At 39.3% G+C, this 18,052-nt stretch overlaps 1 protein-coding gene across 1 annotated transcript in view; it reads right to left on the reverse strand.

The window, feature by feature from the left end:
* The window catches only part of RANBP17 (RAN binding protein 17), a 163,822-nt gene extending 149,895 nt beyond the window's left edge, over nucleotides 1–13,927 (reverse strand). The window contains exons 1-7 of the mRNA XM_074883783.1: nucleotides 13,801–13,927; nucleotides 9,722–9,868; nucleotides 8,651–8,741; nucleotides 7,274–7,440; nucleotides 3,811–3,876; nucleotides 3,167–3,271; nucleotides 284–449 (exon numbers count right to left, since the gene is read on the reverse strand). Of these exons, the coding sequence (XP_074739884.1) occupies nucleotides 284–449; nucleotides 3,167–3,271; nucleotides 3,811–3,876; nucleotides 7,274–7,440; nucleotides 8,651–8,741; nucleotides 9,722–9,868; nucleotides 13,801–13,818 (760 nt within the window). The 5' untranslated portion in view covers nucleotides 13,819–13,927. The remainder of the gene's footprint in view (nucleotides 1–283; nucleotides 450–3,166; nucleotides 3,272–3,810; nucleotides 3,877–7,273; nucleotides 7,441–8,650; nucleotides 8,742–9,721; nucleotides 9,869–13,800) is intronic.
* Between the last annotated feature and the right edge of the window lie 4,125 nt (nucleotides 13,928–18,052).

Genomic DNA, 18,052 nt, shown 5'->3' on the forward strand with positions numbered 1-18,052 from the left:
TGCTGTCCTCTTCAAGGTGTTCATATGCCAGAAATGAGAATAGTATTCAGTGCCTAATTAGAATAATTTTATTTACTGTGTATATCTGTTATAGACTACATTTATTATTTCTGTCTGTAAAAATAACAACAGAAAAAGTGTGAGAGAAATAGCAGAAGAGGTTTACCAATATCTCACCAGCAAAAAACTCTACTCCACACTAAAATTTATTTTATATTTGCAAGTACTGTGATGAAGTTACACAATCCACTTCAGACTACTAACAGTTTCGATCCTTTCTTACTTGTTCTCCAGTTTGTTGGAATCTGCACAGTGCATAGGTCATCTGCAGATTCATCAGCTGAATTCCCAATAAAATCAAAATTAAGACAGTTTAGTACAAGCTTCAAAAGCTGCATTGCTAGACTTTGTTGCCGTTGGTCCTGAAGGGTTAAAGGTTTTGCCATGAGCTAAGGAGAAAAGAAATCTTGTTAGGTTATCTGCACAGAACATGCTTTAAAAATAATTTTGAAAAGGAAAATGTTTGGATATAAAACTGCAAAGTTCAGAGCAAGAGGACACATACTAAGAGAAAAATAAATCCTTCAACAGTAAAAGCTATAGTCTTTCCTTACGACAAGGGGAAAACCAGGGACATCTTCCATGTCAAGTTAAAGCTCCCAGACTTCTAAATAATTTCTGAAAGCCTGGTGAAACAATCCTTTTGCGTAAAATACTTACAGGTAAAACTCAGCATGTCACTGACACTGTTTGTTAAAGCAGTGCCAACATTCACTGCAAAAATTAAACTGTGAGGTTTCATGTTTTTCTCTTTCTGTTACTCCAGACCAGCATGGAATATACATTATACACATCATATGGGTAAAAAATATCTTAACTATTGATTATTTTCAATTATTACTTGAATTATTATTATTTTTCAATTGATTATTTTTCACAGTATGCATACCCAAAGATTGTTCCTTTGGTAAATCTAGAAAAACCTGGCATTAAAAAACAATGAAATGAACAGTCTGTAATCTGACTGTACCTATTCACCACCTGCATAAACAAGCTGTCAGTGTCTCTACTGCTTTATAACCCCTGTGATGTCAGAGTAAAAAAAGTACTTGTTAAGCAAACCAAACTGTTGGGATTTAGAAGTCTATTCAACATACTGTAAGAACACATTTTTCTCAATCACCTTCTGTAACTATAATAATTTAAATAACTTTTTATCTTAAAGAAATTACTATCTCAAGATTACACACACAATATAAAGGCACTGAAAACCATCCTCAAATTCATTAGTCACTGATGCAGTTCGTGAACATTAAAAAGAAAACTGACATAATTTTGTCTAGAAAGAGAGTAAAATAAATGCAAATGCAACAACTTTACCCGGTTCATCTGCTCCTTATTTAGACTCAAAGTCACATCTCTCAAGTTTATTAACAAAAAGTTTTTAAATTCAGATGATAGGAATTAAAATCAACTGTGTGTCATTAGATGCCTCATTAATGTGATAACTGTTGCACCACATTAGAATTGACACTAAATTATGAATTCAGCTTTGAAATCAACACTGAATTTGTGTGTGTCTTATATAAACATAACCTGCTTTTCCACCAATCCTCTCTATAACTTTTAAACTCTTGAAATTAATTTAGTGATTTCACATGTTAGTTGAGTGTATTTTTCATTGTATTATGGACACTGAAATATTTCTAAACCAGCTTCCTATACTAAAGTTGGTATTATAAAGATATTAATTACAATTTTCTTATATTTGCCTGGAAATCTGTGTGATGTCACTCAGCAAACCTTTCAACATAGAGACTAAAAAAGTACCTGTAGATCAGCTGAACTTAAAGAAAGCTAGGAAGTGGCTACCGCAGGATACAGGTTCTCACACACACATTTATTGTTTTGATGTGTAATGGGGTTTACTACATCTAAGAAGATTCTTCCAAAAATATCAAATTCTTCTTTTATATATAATTTTGCCATTAATATGCAATTCCAACACTGATTTAAAACATCCTGTGTACATTAGCAGAGCATTCCTTCTTCAGAGGTAAGGGCTTACACGTTATTTAATTTCTCTATACATTAAAAGAATATACTGCCTGTCACTCAAGCATTGGTAGCTGATCACATGTGCTCTTTCAACTTATTGCAAATGTGAGGTAAAACATTCTAGTTAGACTAAAAATGTACTGTGAAAGAAATACAAGCTAACACAGTTTATCTCATTTTTTACAGCAGTACCTCAATCACATATCTCAACCTTGAGAATTATACCTCTAGCCAAAATGTAATCACTACCATTATCTACTAGATGCCACTGCGATGGCATCTGTGTTTAAATTCTTAGCTTAAACACCTGTGTCCAAATTTCAACACCTAATTCATTTGGTTTTCAGAAAAACTGAATAAACCAGCACTCCCAAATAAGTCGGAGAAATCAGGCAGTATTTTAAAAATAAGCTGCTCTCAAAAGCAAAGAGTTGCTTGAGCTTAAGAGAATCAGAATGGTACTTCATGGTGCCAATTCCACTGCTACGGAAGGCCTTGATCAGCACAAAACGGAAAGTGCAAGTTCCAGCTTTGATCTCAGTTCAACCTACCTGGTCCTGAGAGACCTAGCTTATAGCATGCTGTTCTTCACCACCTCCTGTCAAGGCTCTTGAGAGGCTGCAGCCTGAATTACCCCAAAATGTTACAGAGAAGAAAAGGGAAATACTGAAGGAGAAAAACACCTTGGCCAGATTTGACTGCGCTGCCATACCACAAGATAGAGAATTTGCCTTTCTTCTTGATCGCTCCTAGTTTAATAAATAATTCTTTTAGCAAATACTGCGGGTGGGAGGCCCAGCAAAACCGAGATACAATTAAATTAAGGAAAACATCTAAAAAGAAGTTAAGTTCAGAACTTAAGATAGTTCATCCTTTACAACAAGATATAAAGAGAGAGATGGCAGAGAGAGAAAGACTGAGAGACAGCAATAGAGACATGGAGGGACAAAGATTGGAATTTGTGTCTTGGAACATTTCATTGTCACTTGAGCTTAATTGGGTGTCATGTAATTCATTTAAATACATAATTCATCAACTCAAATATTAAGGACTCAAAGTGGGACAATTATGATGTTAACAATTTAGGTTCAACTATAAAGAGCCTCACCTCCTTCAAAAGAGAGCATGCAAGCATCAGGATGTCCTTTAGAGAGGTGTCACGGAACGAGGTAGCTATTTTACGATGTTTTGCTGAAGGTCTTGAATAATCAACCTAAGAAAAGTTAAGACAGAATAAACATTGCTCCCTTCCTTGCTAAAACCAGATGACAGGTATATCTGGCAGATTACTTATTTGACACTAGAAATTAAAATTACAGTCCAGCACTAAATATAGATCTTGACAGCTTCCTGAAGTGCCTCCTTTTTTCCCCTCAAGGTTGTCTCTCTTTCTGGATGGAAAGATCTGAGGCACTTCCTCAGGTTAAGATGTAGGCAAAAGAAAATCACTAGCAGAAATACAATTGAAAAAGCTGATCATTCACTTTGCTTTACTAGTTCTAGTGACTGTGATGAGAGAAACTTCACCCCATATCAGACAGGGTATGTATTTGGTACAGGTAGAGTTCCTGCACTAAGAATTTCTTGCCTCTCTATATATTGGGGGGGGGGGGGGGGGGAAGGAAGGTGTGTTAATCCCTTCATCTCTAAGAAATGTTTCTCCAGCCGTTTTTGTAAAGGGCAGGAACATTCAATACACTGCTTTATCAGCAATACATCCCTTGCAGAAGGAAAAAAAACAAACATGCTTACTATATTCATTTCCTGAGTCAGTTCTGAGAGAATCATTACTCCTATTATATAATGGTCCACAGTGCCCTACAGAAAAAAACAGATAGGATTGCTCAAACGTCACAGCTTGTAGTTAGTATTTTCCAACATTCTAGAATCAGATTGTATTTAATATTCTCCAACGTTTCTAGAATCAAGAAGAATTTTTAGGCTGAGATATCCTAAGCTGTTTAGAAGGCTTTCATGCCAAATTCTATCAACATTAATAGAACTAGACCTTCAAACTCCCTTTTAGCTCTGAACTAAAACTCATCATAAATTTTAAGAATTGTGTGATAACCCATCTGAAAATAGAGCCTAAGTAACCACAATCTAGAAATTCATTATTACACATTTCTCAAAGGTCTGTTCAGTATTCTAGAACTGGTAAGGCAAGCTGGATGAAATTCAAACCATCAAAAAAAATTAAGCCATGCATGGATGAAAAAGATCCCAGTGTCAGAAAAAAAAAAAAAGTTTTGAAATGCTACCTATCAAAAAAACTTAATTCTCTTCCCTCCACAGTAGTATACAATGCACTGGTTTGAACCGAATGATATACTCCAAGAACCTGTGTCTAAAAAGTGAGGCAGAAGGTGTCAAATATTCGCATATGAGGGTGCAATCTGATTATCAGTATTTAAGTTCCTTGGAATGTTTTGAAATTCAGACACAATGCAGAATTTTGCATTTAATTCATAAAATTTACCGGAACTAATTCACTGAGCAGTTATAGAAAAATTAATTTTGCTTTGTTAAAAATAATTAAAATCAACTGCAATTAGGCCTTGCCATTGAGTCAGGGGGAAGACCTCTATGTCTACTTTCACAGCTGGTTTGCAGGCTCGGCTTCCCTGCTGCCCAAAAAGCAGTGTCATTCTTGTCAAAATTTTCCTGATATTTGTCACAACGACATTCATTTTTGCAACTCTGAAGATCACCCAATGTTCAACTAATGAAGAACCTGGGTCATAACTATTCACTGTCATCTATTTTGTATTATCATGTGCACCAAAGCAAATCAGAAGAGATTTCAGAGAAATCTCAGGCAAAATTTATACTGCTGCCCCATCTGCAGTCTAAACATTCTATACTGTAATTTGAACACATCTTTCTTTTACATTTCAAATTGTTAAAATAGTCTATATGAATTTTTCTTAGATCACAGAAGCCTGCAAAAATGGAAAATGCAACCTTCCCTTTTTCACAGGTGTGAAAAGCTGCGTTGTGAATTATGAAGGAGCTGGGAACAGAACTGCAGACATAGCTGCTAATCCATTTTTCTATGTGAAATCACACTCAAATTCACACTGGATGAACTTCAATCTGGAATGCTAATGCATATGTATTTGAAACTACCATATGGTAATTATTAGCATGTATTTGTATTGTTTAGGGATTATTTTTTCAATTTTTATCTAAAATTTAATTCACTAGTAGATCTATGGCTTAATTTTCTTTTCTACAGGAATTCTTAATTTAACTAAAGAAATCTCTTAAGAAGCTAAATTCTGTATTTAAATCTCTATTTTTAATGAGCTACACACTGAAGAGTCACACTGCAATCATTTTAATAATAAATGCAAAATCCAATTACAGTACATTCATAAAAATAACTGCAAAACGGTGGAGAAGTATACTTGAGTGTTTTTAATAAACAGAATATTGCAACTTATCTTTTATTAGACATTCCCAATGTAACTCAAAAAGTACATTAACTTGAACAGTATTATAAACAAAGTAAGACTGAAAAACAAATGAGAAACTCATTGGCAGGAAACATAAACAGTTACCTTCATATTTTCTTGCTGGGTTGCCAGGCTAGCCAACACATACACACATAAATGGATCATTTTGGAAGTAAATCTCTAAATAGCTTAAATTTTCTGGTTTTTCTTCTCAAAATAAGTACTAGGCTTTATATTCACACAGACACTCAGAAAGATTAATCTGTATTAATTTTTCAAGCAGATTAGCCACCTCCCAGAAAACTTTTTAAGAACCTTTTTATACATGTTACAAGTATGAAATAACCAAGTCTGGCTAATAACCCACAACATCCAATCACTTTCTCCAGACTTACTTCACAGAAGATGCTGTGTATCTTTTACATCTTTAGCCACTGTGTCTAACAGTACTTACTCTAGAGTTGACATGTAAATTTGCATAGTGAACAGTCCATGGTGATGACTGCACTCTGACATTAGGAGAAATTATTTTCAATTTTCAAATACTATGTACCAAGATCACCTCTCTACCCTGTAATGCATCTTCTTTGTAACAGTGACCAATGCAGTAGGGGGACAGGAAATAACATGGAAGGAAATGTAAAACAAGAACAGTCCTGCCTCATCCAATTACTGGAGAGGGATGATGAGTGATCTTTCCTCCCAAACTTCCCCATATCCCTACCTAGAATGCATAATTTTTGGAATACATTAGATCTAAATACACATGCTAAAAAAGGTAAAGTTATAAAAACACTCTGAATTTGCTATCTATCTCCCTATACTGTACACCATAATCCTAGGAGAGACAGAATGTCTTTTTTTTTCTTCCTCTTCATATGTATGGAGACAGAACATACATATATGCAGGTATCTAAATACCCGTGCACACATATATGAATCATCAATTTCTCATAAAGTGAAAAAGGAATGGGGCAAACAAGGACCACAACCACGTAACAAATATATACGGTGTCTTGCAATTTTGTGTACCACAGTTCTACCTTTACACAAGCTTTCCTCAGTAACTTCAGACGCAGGGGTATCTAGTGATTTCTGCTAAAAATTAGCATGGGTGAAGTCCCACTGCTTCTACAGAAGAGCAACAATGTAAGACCGTAACAGTGAACACTCCAACAAATAGTTTGTAAAGGTATCTTTCTGATCAACCCTCTATGACAGGCACTTGAAAAAATACATTTGAGCTAGTGCTAGAACTGAACAGTTCAGCACAACTTCAGTGTTCATTATTACAAGAATCACAGACTCATGCTTTGAAACATTTGACAGCCTTACTCTTCAGATGGTGCAGTACCAGTGTTTCTAACCAGGTAACTGGAGCTAATACTATAAAAAATGTATGTCCACATCAGTTGAAAAGAATTAAGGCAAATTAAATAGAATGGCTTGACAACAGGGGCTGATGTTTTCCAACCACACTATGAAAAAGTGCTCTGGAAATAGAAAACCAACAAAAAAAGATGACAGCACTATGAATACTGTGAGGCACCAAAACCCACACCTCACACAAGTACCAAACCGCCCTCATATTAAACCCGCCCTCGTTCTTCATTGTAGGGTGATGTTCTGTTTTAAGCAACGCTCTTCACACTTTTTCCACACAAGTGTATAACAACTAAGTGATACAACATGCCAATCGCTGAAAATTAAGATGTCCAAACAGAAAAAAATGGCAGAAGCAAACAATTGTTTCCTACCTGCAAAAATTTTTTTACATCAGCAATAATGTCTCTGAAGATGAGCTGATCTTTTAGTACCTCAAACCATCCTAATTTTGTAATTTTAGCAATGACTTGAACAAGAGCTTGGATGACAAAAGGAGCCAGTTTGGGTTGAGATGCTACATAGTTCAGAATGTAATTTCCTGTAAAGAAGCATTTTAAAATCAGCAACACAAGTCTTCTGTAAAGAAAATTAAACGGTTCTATGGAAACTTAAGGCATGGGTTTTTAAAAAAACCCTATATTCTTATGGTTACTATAACTGTAAGTTATGTTAAATCATTAAATACAGCTAAACATTTAGTAACACAAAGCACATTACATACATGATCATTATTCTAGGACACATATGCTAACAGTTTGTGAATTCAGAGAACACTGGCAGGTAAAACAGGGTAATTTTTCATTACAGTCCCATATACTGGGCATTGATTATTTACTATGTAACAGCAGCTCTCACAGCCAACTCAAGATACACAGAAGTTTTTTCAGACAAGTCCCTACTGAATGTTCTCAATTCAATCTAGAACATCTCTTTGAGTAATGCACATTGCAGCTGCAGAAATCCCTCTCTAGAATGAAGTTGACCTGTTTCAAAAGCTGTCGAAATTCATAAAATTAAAGCTGATTAAATTTTTACCGAAAAGAACATTGAAATCTTTTCTCAGAAGCAGCACATTCTCAGCCATGCATTTCACAGTACTACTATTCCCAGAACTGATACAACAGTGCAGATTTTCTAAAAATCGAAGTTGAATCATATGCTCCTCGTGCAAAGCCTTTCACTGTTGAAGTCCTAACAAATACTTGCTTACTCTTTTAGGATATAGCAATAACTTTAACACAGATCCTAAAGGAAGGAAGTAACGAAAGTTTTGTAGGACCTTAATTCTGCAAGTAAGAACCTGCCCTTCAGTGACTTTTACAAATGTTAAGATCTGATCATGAGCAATGTTACATCTAAGTGACTGGCAGGTGTACTAACAAAATCTGCAACTTTCATCCTTTACAAACATGGAACTAAATCTCTTTAGCATCTTGGGGGACAAATACAAAGTCTATATGGAAAAAATGAGTATTTTTTTAAAAATATGAAGTAATCTGAGCTAACATTTATTTATTTAAATTTTGAAAATAGGAAATGTTGTTTGCGAGCTAATTGCAGAGAAATGATGAAAGATCTCACAATCACTTTTATGTTCACTCTCTCACAATGACTATTTTATGAATAACAGGATTGGTAAATGGAGAGAACTAGAGAAAACCCAGACTATCCACTGAATGGTTACTGTGCTAACGTGAAGTTTTAGCTCCCACTAATTTAATGAAATTTTAACCACAAACATTACTTACGAATGTCAATCCTTTGTTCAATAGGTAATGGAGATGCCCTGCTTACAAGCTTAGACAGGCACGTTGCTGCTAGAAGCTGCGCATAGGACATCTACAAAAACACATCAAAAGATATTATTCAAAAATAGGCTAATTAAAGGCAGGGACATTTATGAAAACCTGATAAATAATCAATAAACCAGACTGGTTATCAGGTTTTGGTTATGTTTGTTAAGTGTACCAAACAATTTATAAAAGATGTATTTTAGTGATATCTTTGTTTCATTAGAAACATAAATGACAAAACTCGAATAAAATAAAGTGGAGACCTAAAACTATCATCCCTTTGATGGAAGTCATTCACCTAAAAGTAATTTCAGTGGAGTTCTTTACTTTTGAAACCTGTTTTTAAATCACTTGATAATTTAGAACCACGAGAAGATTACCATGGGTCCAGCCCCAGATTAAATATATTTTTTAAGCGTGTTTCCTCTTTTTCTTTCTCTCTCTTTTTAAATTATTTGAAAAACACAGCAGAAATTATACTAGACCTAGCTTGGACTACCGAACAAGAATCAACTCCCCTATCACTTCATCTAGAGTTAACCATGAAATTAAACACCAAAAATGAAACTGAGTAATGATAAGAGAAAGGTTTAAACTAACAGACAACAGGTAAGCAGTTTAGGGATTTTTTTTTTTTTTTAAATACCCTTTTTTTTTCATTGTAGCTAATAGCTAGAAACAAAAAACAAGGTGATGTTCCAACACCAGGTTATACCACACTGTGTCCTGACACTGCTCTACAGGTGACACAACCCCTGATTACAACCCTTCTGAAAGCACTGAAAGCTAAGATGCTTCTCCTTTTTGTCCCTGACATCTGTAATGCAAGGTATTGTCACTTTGACAAAGACCACCTCCAAATGAAAAAAATTCTAGAATCATTTATGAAGCAGATTATGTACAAAAAAAAAAAAAAGCATTTTGCCTTTATTGTACTGACATGGCAATGGCCCATGACTGAGAAACCTATGTGAGCTTCCATGAGCTTGATCACATTTATGGATAACGCATCTTTCAGATACTTACTGTTCCTTGTTCTAATAGAAGTTGGCACTGGCTAAGACATTCTGGGCTATCAATTAGCTCCAAGAGCACCTTCTCAGCTTGCATTCGCTGTGCTAGATCAGTTCCTTCATATAGGTGGTTACACAGTACTTCTAGTTCTGCCAGACTCTGTTAGAAAAGAACACAGTTGAAACCTCCATGAAGACTTTTCAACCACTTAAGATTTCTTTAAGTGTTTATAAAGCTAGACATTATACCAGTAACACGAACTGTTACCTATGCTAAGCTTTCCAGTTGATTCATATTTAAACTACAAAAAATAGGATGCTTTTTGTGACATGAAGCCAAAAATAACTCTGAAAATTAAGTTGGTGATTCTTGTTCTCTCAGCTAACAAAGTATTTTTAAATATGGTTCAAACAATCTGTTTTTCTGAGTCTTCAGATGGGAAGTCCATTGCTTTTCCAAAGAGAGATTAAAAGATAGAGACCAGTGAACAGTTTGAGCTATGCTACTTGGAAAACTTCTGGCAAATTTCATTTTAAAAGCTGTAATTACTCATCAAATTACTATGCCTGGAAAAAGTTAGCATTGTCTGTATCTGTTGATATCAGTGAAAGATGAGACAATTCAGAAGCTATAGTAGCAACAGAAGAGCTAAAATTCATCTCCACGTAGAAGCTGAAAAAATTCTATTTGCTAAAGAAGGTGTGTGTGGGGAATATCTCTCTCTGATGTGCGGGATGATTTATATCTACTAGTCACCGTCTCACAGGAGAGATGAACCCTTTGAGCACAATTCAGAATCATTACACAAACAGAAGCTTTAGCACCCATCAGTTCCCAAAGCCCATGTAACTCCCATCAAGAGCCAGCCACATCATTAGAACGTACCCCGTAAACACTTCATGACTTGAGTGTGGCCTAGAAAGAGGAAAAGGGAACATGCAGTATCTGACCAGTCTCAATTAGAAATTTGAGTCAAAATCCTATTCACCAGCCCTTCCAGAAAGATGTTTTGTGCTTGAAATAAAAGACTTGGTTCAGCACAATCTAGCATCATTTACACCGTAGCTCAAATGCCTTTTAAAAATCCAAAACTATAATAGTGTCTTTGGCAAGCAAAGTGCATGTGGTTTTGTCAACCAAAGCATGTCATTTCCTAGAGACACACTTCTTACCATAAGAAAATAATCACAGTCTTTTTCCCATTTTTTGTTGTTGTTGTTGTGAATATGCAGTCCCAGGCTTTGATCAGCTTTTTCTGAACTTCAGTAATGATGACATTTTAAGAGTCCCTGATTTTCAGTCAAAAAGTAGCCATATACTTGTTCCTTTGGAGAAATTTTAAGAAATAGCACATTTGCTTCTTGAATTAACAGATCCAATACCTCAAAGACTAAGCTCAACAGAGACATCCTTTGATTTGTTTTTCCCCCACCATGTTCATAAAGAGTGGAAGAAAAATAAGAACAGGTAATCCCAGTAACGCAATTTTTAATGAAGCAAGATCCATGCTAATTAAAGTGAAAATTAAGACTCATATAATGCAAGCATACATGTTAGGGAAAATCTAATACAACACAAAAAACATATAACTGGGATGAAACAGGGGAATAAGGACATCTAGCAACGATAGTCTTCAGACATAAATTACAATGCATCTTTCCATGATGGAACAATTCCAATACAATCTGAGAAGCATGAACCAAATTACCATGTCATAACCAGCAAAAGTTAAAGACCTTTCTATATTTATCTGAAATTTGAATTTCAAGTCAGGACAAACTTGGCAACGAGTTTGAGAAAGGCCTGAATAAAACTGGGATATCAGCCCAATCACCAAGGTCTAAATCATCTGTACACTAACTGGCATTAAAATAACAAACCACTTATAACCGGGCTAAGCAATAATTTATAAACAAAGAACTGATAGTGGATTTCAAGAACACATGCACTTTAAGGTTACACCAAAATTTAGGCTACGGCTCAGAATTAACTTCTTGCTGACAAGTTAAAACTGTGGAGCATTTTTATCTGAAGGATAATGAGGGAATTTTTAAAGCAAGCCTGAACAAAAACTAGGTAACAATCTTCAAAGAAAAGCTGGTTTATTGGATATTGAGACTGATGACCTGCAGCACTCTGAAATGCTTTATCTGGACATGTTTGGTTCCAACTACATTATGACATAGTTTCTTATCAGTAGGCTGGAGGTATGGCCAGAAATCGCTCAGAATTCTCAGACTGCCAAGGAACTTGTTAGATGTTCTCTGGGTTATTTTTTATGTGTAGTACTGAGGAAACATGCTGATTTTCCTTGATTTGAATAGTGAAATCAAAAAATAAAACTTGAAGTCAGCAAATACAACCATCTTGTGTACAATGGCAACTCAGCTGAGCAATAGAGATATTAACTTTATTAAAAAAAAATACTCAGCGAAACCAATGAGAAGTCAAAAATGAGCGCTCTCTATTAGATATCTACTTTATTAAGAAAACAGAAGACTGTCTCAATCCCTTTTTTATTGTGAGACAAAACATGTGAAACTGATGCCTTCAAATACCTCCTTTACTCAAACCCTTGTCAATAGCTGAAAGGCGATTCCTAAGAAAACAACAATAGTGTCAGTGAAAGGGATCTAGCAGTTGGATGCTGGCTGCTTTAAGCGAGTCAGGCTTAGAAACAGACCCATATAAGTGGCATTTTTGATCACAAAGTGTAACTTTTTCCAAGAAACAGATTCCCATCCTAATGAAAAAGGTTAGATACTAAGATTTTTACTTTTTTTTTTCTACTTGTCACAAATATTATATTCAAGAATAAGCTAAATAGAGTTCTCCAGCTACTTCTGGTGCCACCTCTCCAGCTCTCAGAAGTCCCTGGCAGCTCTCCTACTAGCCTGTGAAAGAACCAAGGGCCAGAAATGCTGGGGGCCTGGCTCTGCAGCAACCCACCAGGCAGGCGGCCAAGGAGCCAAGCAAACTGGCAGGAAACCAGGTAGGTTCCTGATTAAAGTTTTGCTGACATTGACAAATTCCCACAGACATTTTGATTTTCATCAGCATTTTCTGACTGAAAATATTCTATTAAGAAAGTTCCACCAGCTCTATGCAAGAGCAACAAGATGAACATAACTGCTGAAATGCCACATTTAAAAAAAAAAAAAAAAAAGAGAGAAAAAGCCATTTGGGTATGAGGTGATAACAAAAGATATCTTAGTACTCCTTTTATGTAGTATGTCTGGTACTCAACTATTTAAATAAACGCCTAAAATGGCCTCTCTAACACTGCCAAAGCCCGCTGCCACCAACCCCGTGAAACCGCAAAAGATTTCGGATGGATGTTGAACACCCCAGCAAGTGTCTTCTGGGGGCCTTTTCCCGTCGTCCCCCCCCCCCTTCTTCCTCCGTTGAGACACAGTTTCAGCGGCTGATGTTCATCTCAGACAAGTCCTGGAGAGGGGCTGTCTCTGCTTTTCAGGGAAGAAGTGGAGCTGGGAGCCCACGCACGCCTTCAGGTGGCACCAAGCGGGCAGGTGCGGCTGGCGCACACGGGCGCGGAGGAGCCGTCAGGCGAGAGGGTCCCGCGCGAACACGCGCCGATGCGATGTGAAGCACGAGAAACCCCCACCGCAGGGCCCCGCCGGTGCCGGCACCGCACCCCACGGACACCGGGACGCGGCCGCTCCAACTCCCCCGGCGAGGCCAGCGTCCCCCGTGGATCGGCCCCGCGGCCCGGCACCAGCCGCGCACGCCCCCGCCTGACAACGGCCCACCCGAGACCGCGACCTCGGTTCAGCGCTCCGACGGCTCCCGCTCGCCTCAACGCCGCCGGCAGCCCCCGGGCGCCTTCCGCCCCTCTGCCAGAGCGAACCTCCGCGCCGTTCCCCGCCCTGCCGGTCCCGCGGCACCCCGAGGGCTCCCCCGCGCCCCCCACCCGCCCACCTCGGGACCTCCCCCGCTCCCTGTGCTCTCCCGAGCTCCCGGCTTGCCGCCCCGCCCCGCGACAGCCCCATGGCGGCCCCGGCCCCGCACGGCCCGTCGCGTCCCAACGGCCCCTGCCGCTCCGCCGGCCACGCCGCGCTGGGCGCACTGACCTGGACGCGCAGCGCCATCTTCCCGAACGGCGCCGGGAGCGGGCGGCGGGGAGGGGCCGTGGGCCCGGCCGGGCTAGGGGAGGGGGGCAGCGCCGCGCCGCGCCGGGGCCGGCCGGGTGCGAGGGGCGGAGCGAGGCCGCAGCGGGGGCGGCCTTTGGGGCTTGCGGGCGGTGGCGGGAAGGGCGGTGTGGGGCGGGGCGGGGCGGGGCGAGCGGGCGCCTGGCGCGGGCGGGGCACGGCGCGGCCCCGCGTGGGCCGGGGCCAAGGGCCGCCTCGCGCGGGAGGCGCCATTTTGTCCGTGCACCCCCCACGGCCCGTGGCCCTGTGGCAGGTGGGTGTTCTTCCTCTCGCGGTGCCAGCGGCCAAGCAGAGGAATCTCTCCTGACTGAAAAAGTCATGATTTTCGATAGTTACCGTATCTAAGTGCTGCTGTAAACCTACATTCGCTTTGCACAATGCAGATCAAGATACAGTTTCCAAAGAATTTACCCCCAGTTTGTGACAGCACCCGTGAACTTCCCTCTGAGCTTTCTTCAGTGAACGTGGCAGCTTCAGGGCACACAGTCGGTGAGAGATTGTAAGAATATTATCATTTTACAGCCAGCAATTCACAAGTTGCATGGACCTAACACAATGTAGCATTAATTTCTGACATTTATAAATCAATAGTAAACATGGGCGAAGCCATCATGATGCTGATCTATCGGTGCTTCTTAAAAGATCCAAAGCATGTGGTGCTGAGGTGATTTTCAGCCCAGGGCAGGAAGCAGCCAGGAGTTTCATTCTGCTCTGGAAACTGCTGGAAGGTTGCTGAGAGTGGAAAAATCCAGGAATGTTGCTTCAATACAGAAGGCCAAAGAGATGGTGCTCAGGTGGTTACAGCTGCATCCAAAGGGACAGATTGCTCAGTTATCCCAGAAAGAGAGGAATCACCCTCTACAGGGGCCTATAAAGAATCAAATTAAATTTAGAGAATAGAGTTGTCTCGGTTTCCAGTTGGATAATTCCCATTTTTGCTAACCACTGGTACAGATACCAGGCAGAGTCTGCGACTGCAAACACTTAAAAGTACCACAGACAGATACTTTACTTAAGTTCAAGTACTGCAAAGACAGTGATCCAAGATACTCTCTATAATTCAGGGTTAGTGAGGAAAACATGCCATGTAAATTAGAGAGAAGAAGGTCAATATGAACATTATCCAAGTTAAGGGCATAATGTGACCTGAACAATGTCTAGAAGTATCTGCATGGGAACAACTTGTTTTAATGCAGTCAGCTTCTTCAGAGGAAAAAGTGTGATTGAGTCCAACCACCATAAACTGAAGCTGAACAAATTCAGAACAGAAGTAAGCAATGCTGGCAGTCGTCCGCTGCAATAACTCACACCAAAAGATGATGCATTCCCTGTCACTAGATCGAGAGTGGTTGTTCTCCTAAAAGGTGATGCTGTAGGTATGTGAGCTGCTGTCATGGGCAGAAATTGGTGAGGTTGTATGGCGTGGGTTACAGAGCCTGTCACAGACTGTGTGCACGTACAACTTTTCATCGTATGCAATCAGAGAGCAGCAAGCTTTTGTCACTAATGAAGAAACCTCAGAAAGGCTACAAGAAGAGACGCATCTCTGTACTCCTTGTCCTGCTAAAGGTGAGCAGTGGTACCATACAGTAAAGAGCCAAACAGAGCCCAGGGTAAAACTCAGCAACACGTACTAGTTTAGGCTTCACAAGACACTTCCAAAGTCAGTGGCATGGGGAGGAAGGAGGATTAAGTAACAATAAAGTGTGATGGAGGGAAGGCAGCGAGGACTGCTGCTATAGCCAGCTGATAGCATTTATAAATATTGCACCCAAAAAGCTTGAAATTTTTGTTGCGCACACTGCTGTTTGATGTTATAACACAGTAAGAAAAATTTTTGTCTTGACCTCCCCTGCTCTGAACACCATGGTGATCAAAAGTCTGTGTCATTTTTATTCTGGTTAACAGATGATACAGGGCCTGAGCAGTTTGTGTAAAATTATTCATGTTTCCTTGATGCTCCATCACCCACATTGCAAGAATTCCCATGTGAAGTCTGGTAGCCCCAAATAAGAGGCCCAAACTGGTAGAATTCCTCTGGAAATGGAAGCTGCTTTAGACCTGGAATGAAAAAATGAACTGGGTCTATTCCTAGCTGGATTTACCTTCTAGCAGCAGAGTCGAGAAACAGTTGTAACAATCTAATTGGGGCAGGAAGTGTAATTTCTTTGTACATGAACTATCACAGTTAAATGATGATACCATCTTTGAACCATATGCTTTTGTACAAAATACCTTCATTAATTATTGGAGAATGAAGCACAATCAAAATGGAAAATGGTTTTAAATGGAGTTTCTTGTTCTCTTGCCCTCACAATTGACTGGTGGCTGGCACTTCCAAAAGTCAAATGGATCGTTCTTGAAAAGCTGGTTCAGATTACCCAGTCCCCTGATGATTGCCTCAGTCCTGGCATATGCCTTAACCCATGTTTTCATCCTTTAACCTATGAAGAAATAGAATCATTGATCTTTAGCCATAGTCTAAAAGCAAGGAAAAGTCACAAAACATACCAGGAGCAGAATAAAAGGGTTGGTAATACATACAGAGGAAAGGGAACAGAAAGGATTTAAAAGAGCAGAGGGACAGTTCAAAACAGAAGAATTCCCAGGACTGAGGAATAGGGAGTGAAATGGTGACTCAGGGGTGAGAAAAGTCAGACATAAATTATGAGGTAAATTTGGGAGACTTTCTGATGCAATACAATTACAAACTGTCTGAAGAGCCAGAAGCAGTTTGCCAGTATGGGTTGAGAAGGTAAGGGAAAGCTCTCGCATATCCTTCAAAGACCTTGACCCTGTGAGCAGAGCATCAGCTCTAGCAGTGACTGTGCATCCTGCTCCAGGTGACAGGCCATTGCCTAGGCTGTGCCACCGAGCTGTGCAAAGACATGCAGAAACGAGATTAATACGTTAAAGAGTTCAAGAGCTAAGGGTACTCTATGGACAGCATATGTAGCTAAGCATGAGTGAGAACTTGTGACTTCTGCAGCAATGAGCCAGTTTCCAGGCGAGTGTGTTTCTTCTTAGCCAGAAGCACCCATGCCCCTCCAGCCTGGGTCTCCTTTTTGTATCGATGTATGAGCACGGACAGAAGTTGAGAGCACAAAGCTTGTACCGCGGGGTAGGCAGGGAGCACTCGCTCAGCTGTGTGCTCAGCTGCACAGTGCAGCCATGTGACTGTACATTATTTAATCATCCATTGAATCATTTTAATCTCTGAGACACAGGCAATTGCATTTCTATATCCGATTTCTGTCAACTATAGCCTGATTATTTTAAGGGGGGAAAAATTGGTCTAGCTAAAGAATTAATAGATTCCTAGACTAATACCTGACAAAACTCCTGAGATTTAACACAGCAACTAAGAATGTTTGATTGTGAAACTACCCCAGATTATGTCAGAGTTGTAGCCCAAAGGACAAAGCTTCATTAAGGAGTGTAATTTATGTAGGAACTTTTATAGAATTCCTTTGTATTTACATGGGAGGGGAAAATGACATGGTGAAGATGCTTGTGTGACAGGCGTTGACAGGAGGAAGTTGTGCCACGAAATTCAGACTTGCTTCTGTGGAAGGTAACAACAAAATTCTTGCTGTGTTCAATGGAAGCTGAATTAAAGAGGTTTAGGTCTGCCTCACAGATACAGTACTGAGACCTCCCTGCAGTATTAATATACAGTTTCCAGCTCAAGTCTGTCTCATTTTCTGCTAGGTGGAATAAAACCAACTTGAATTTGCTGTTACTTTGGATTATGTGAATAGATCTGTTGCTACAGGCAATGCATTCACAATTAGATCCATTCATTTGCCATGCTGCTTAGAGAGGGCTGAATCTTCTCCATGCTTTTTTTATTTAAGTGACTTGATTAAAGCGTATAAACAAAACCAGCCATTTTTGTCCCCCCCCCAAAAGAAGTAGTAAATGTTCACGGTATCAGTGTTCCTTCTTTTTTTGGGATTTAAATCACTCTGGGATTTTTCCTAAAATGCAGTTTTCTTACTGAAAGGAATGGCTGACAAATTACAACAAATAATTAAATATATATATAAAAATACATACAGAGACAAGTGAAATATATTTAATTTAGAACCCTTTGATCTGGGAAGGTTAGCTTTTTTTAAATAGACAAAGTTCATCAGGCCAAACACTTGCAGACTGGTATTTGATATTGTTC

This window comes from Strix uralensis, chromosome 14 (genome assembly GCF_047716275.1).
Source record: "Strix uralensis isolate ZFMK-TIS-50842 chromosome 14, bStrUra1, whole genome shotgun sequence".
In the NCBI taxonomy this organism is placed as follows: Eukaryota; Metazoa; Chordata; class Aves; order Strigiformes; family Strigidae; genus Strix; species Strix uralensis.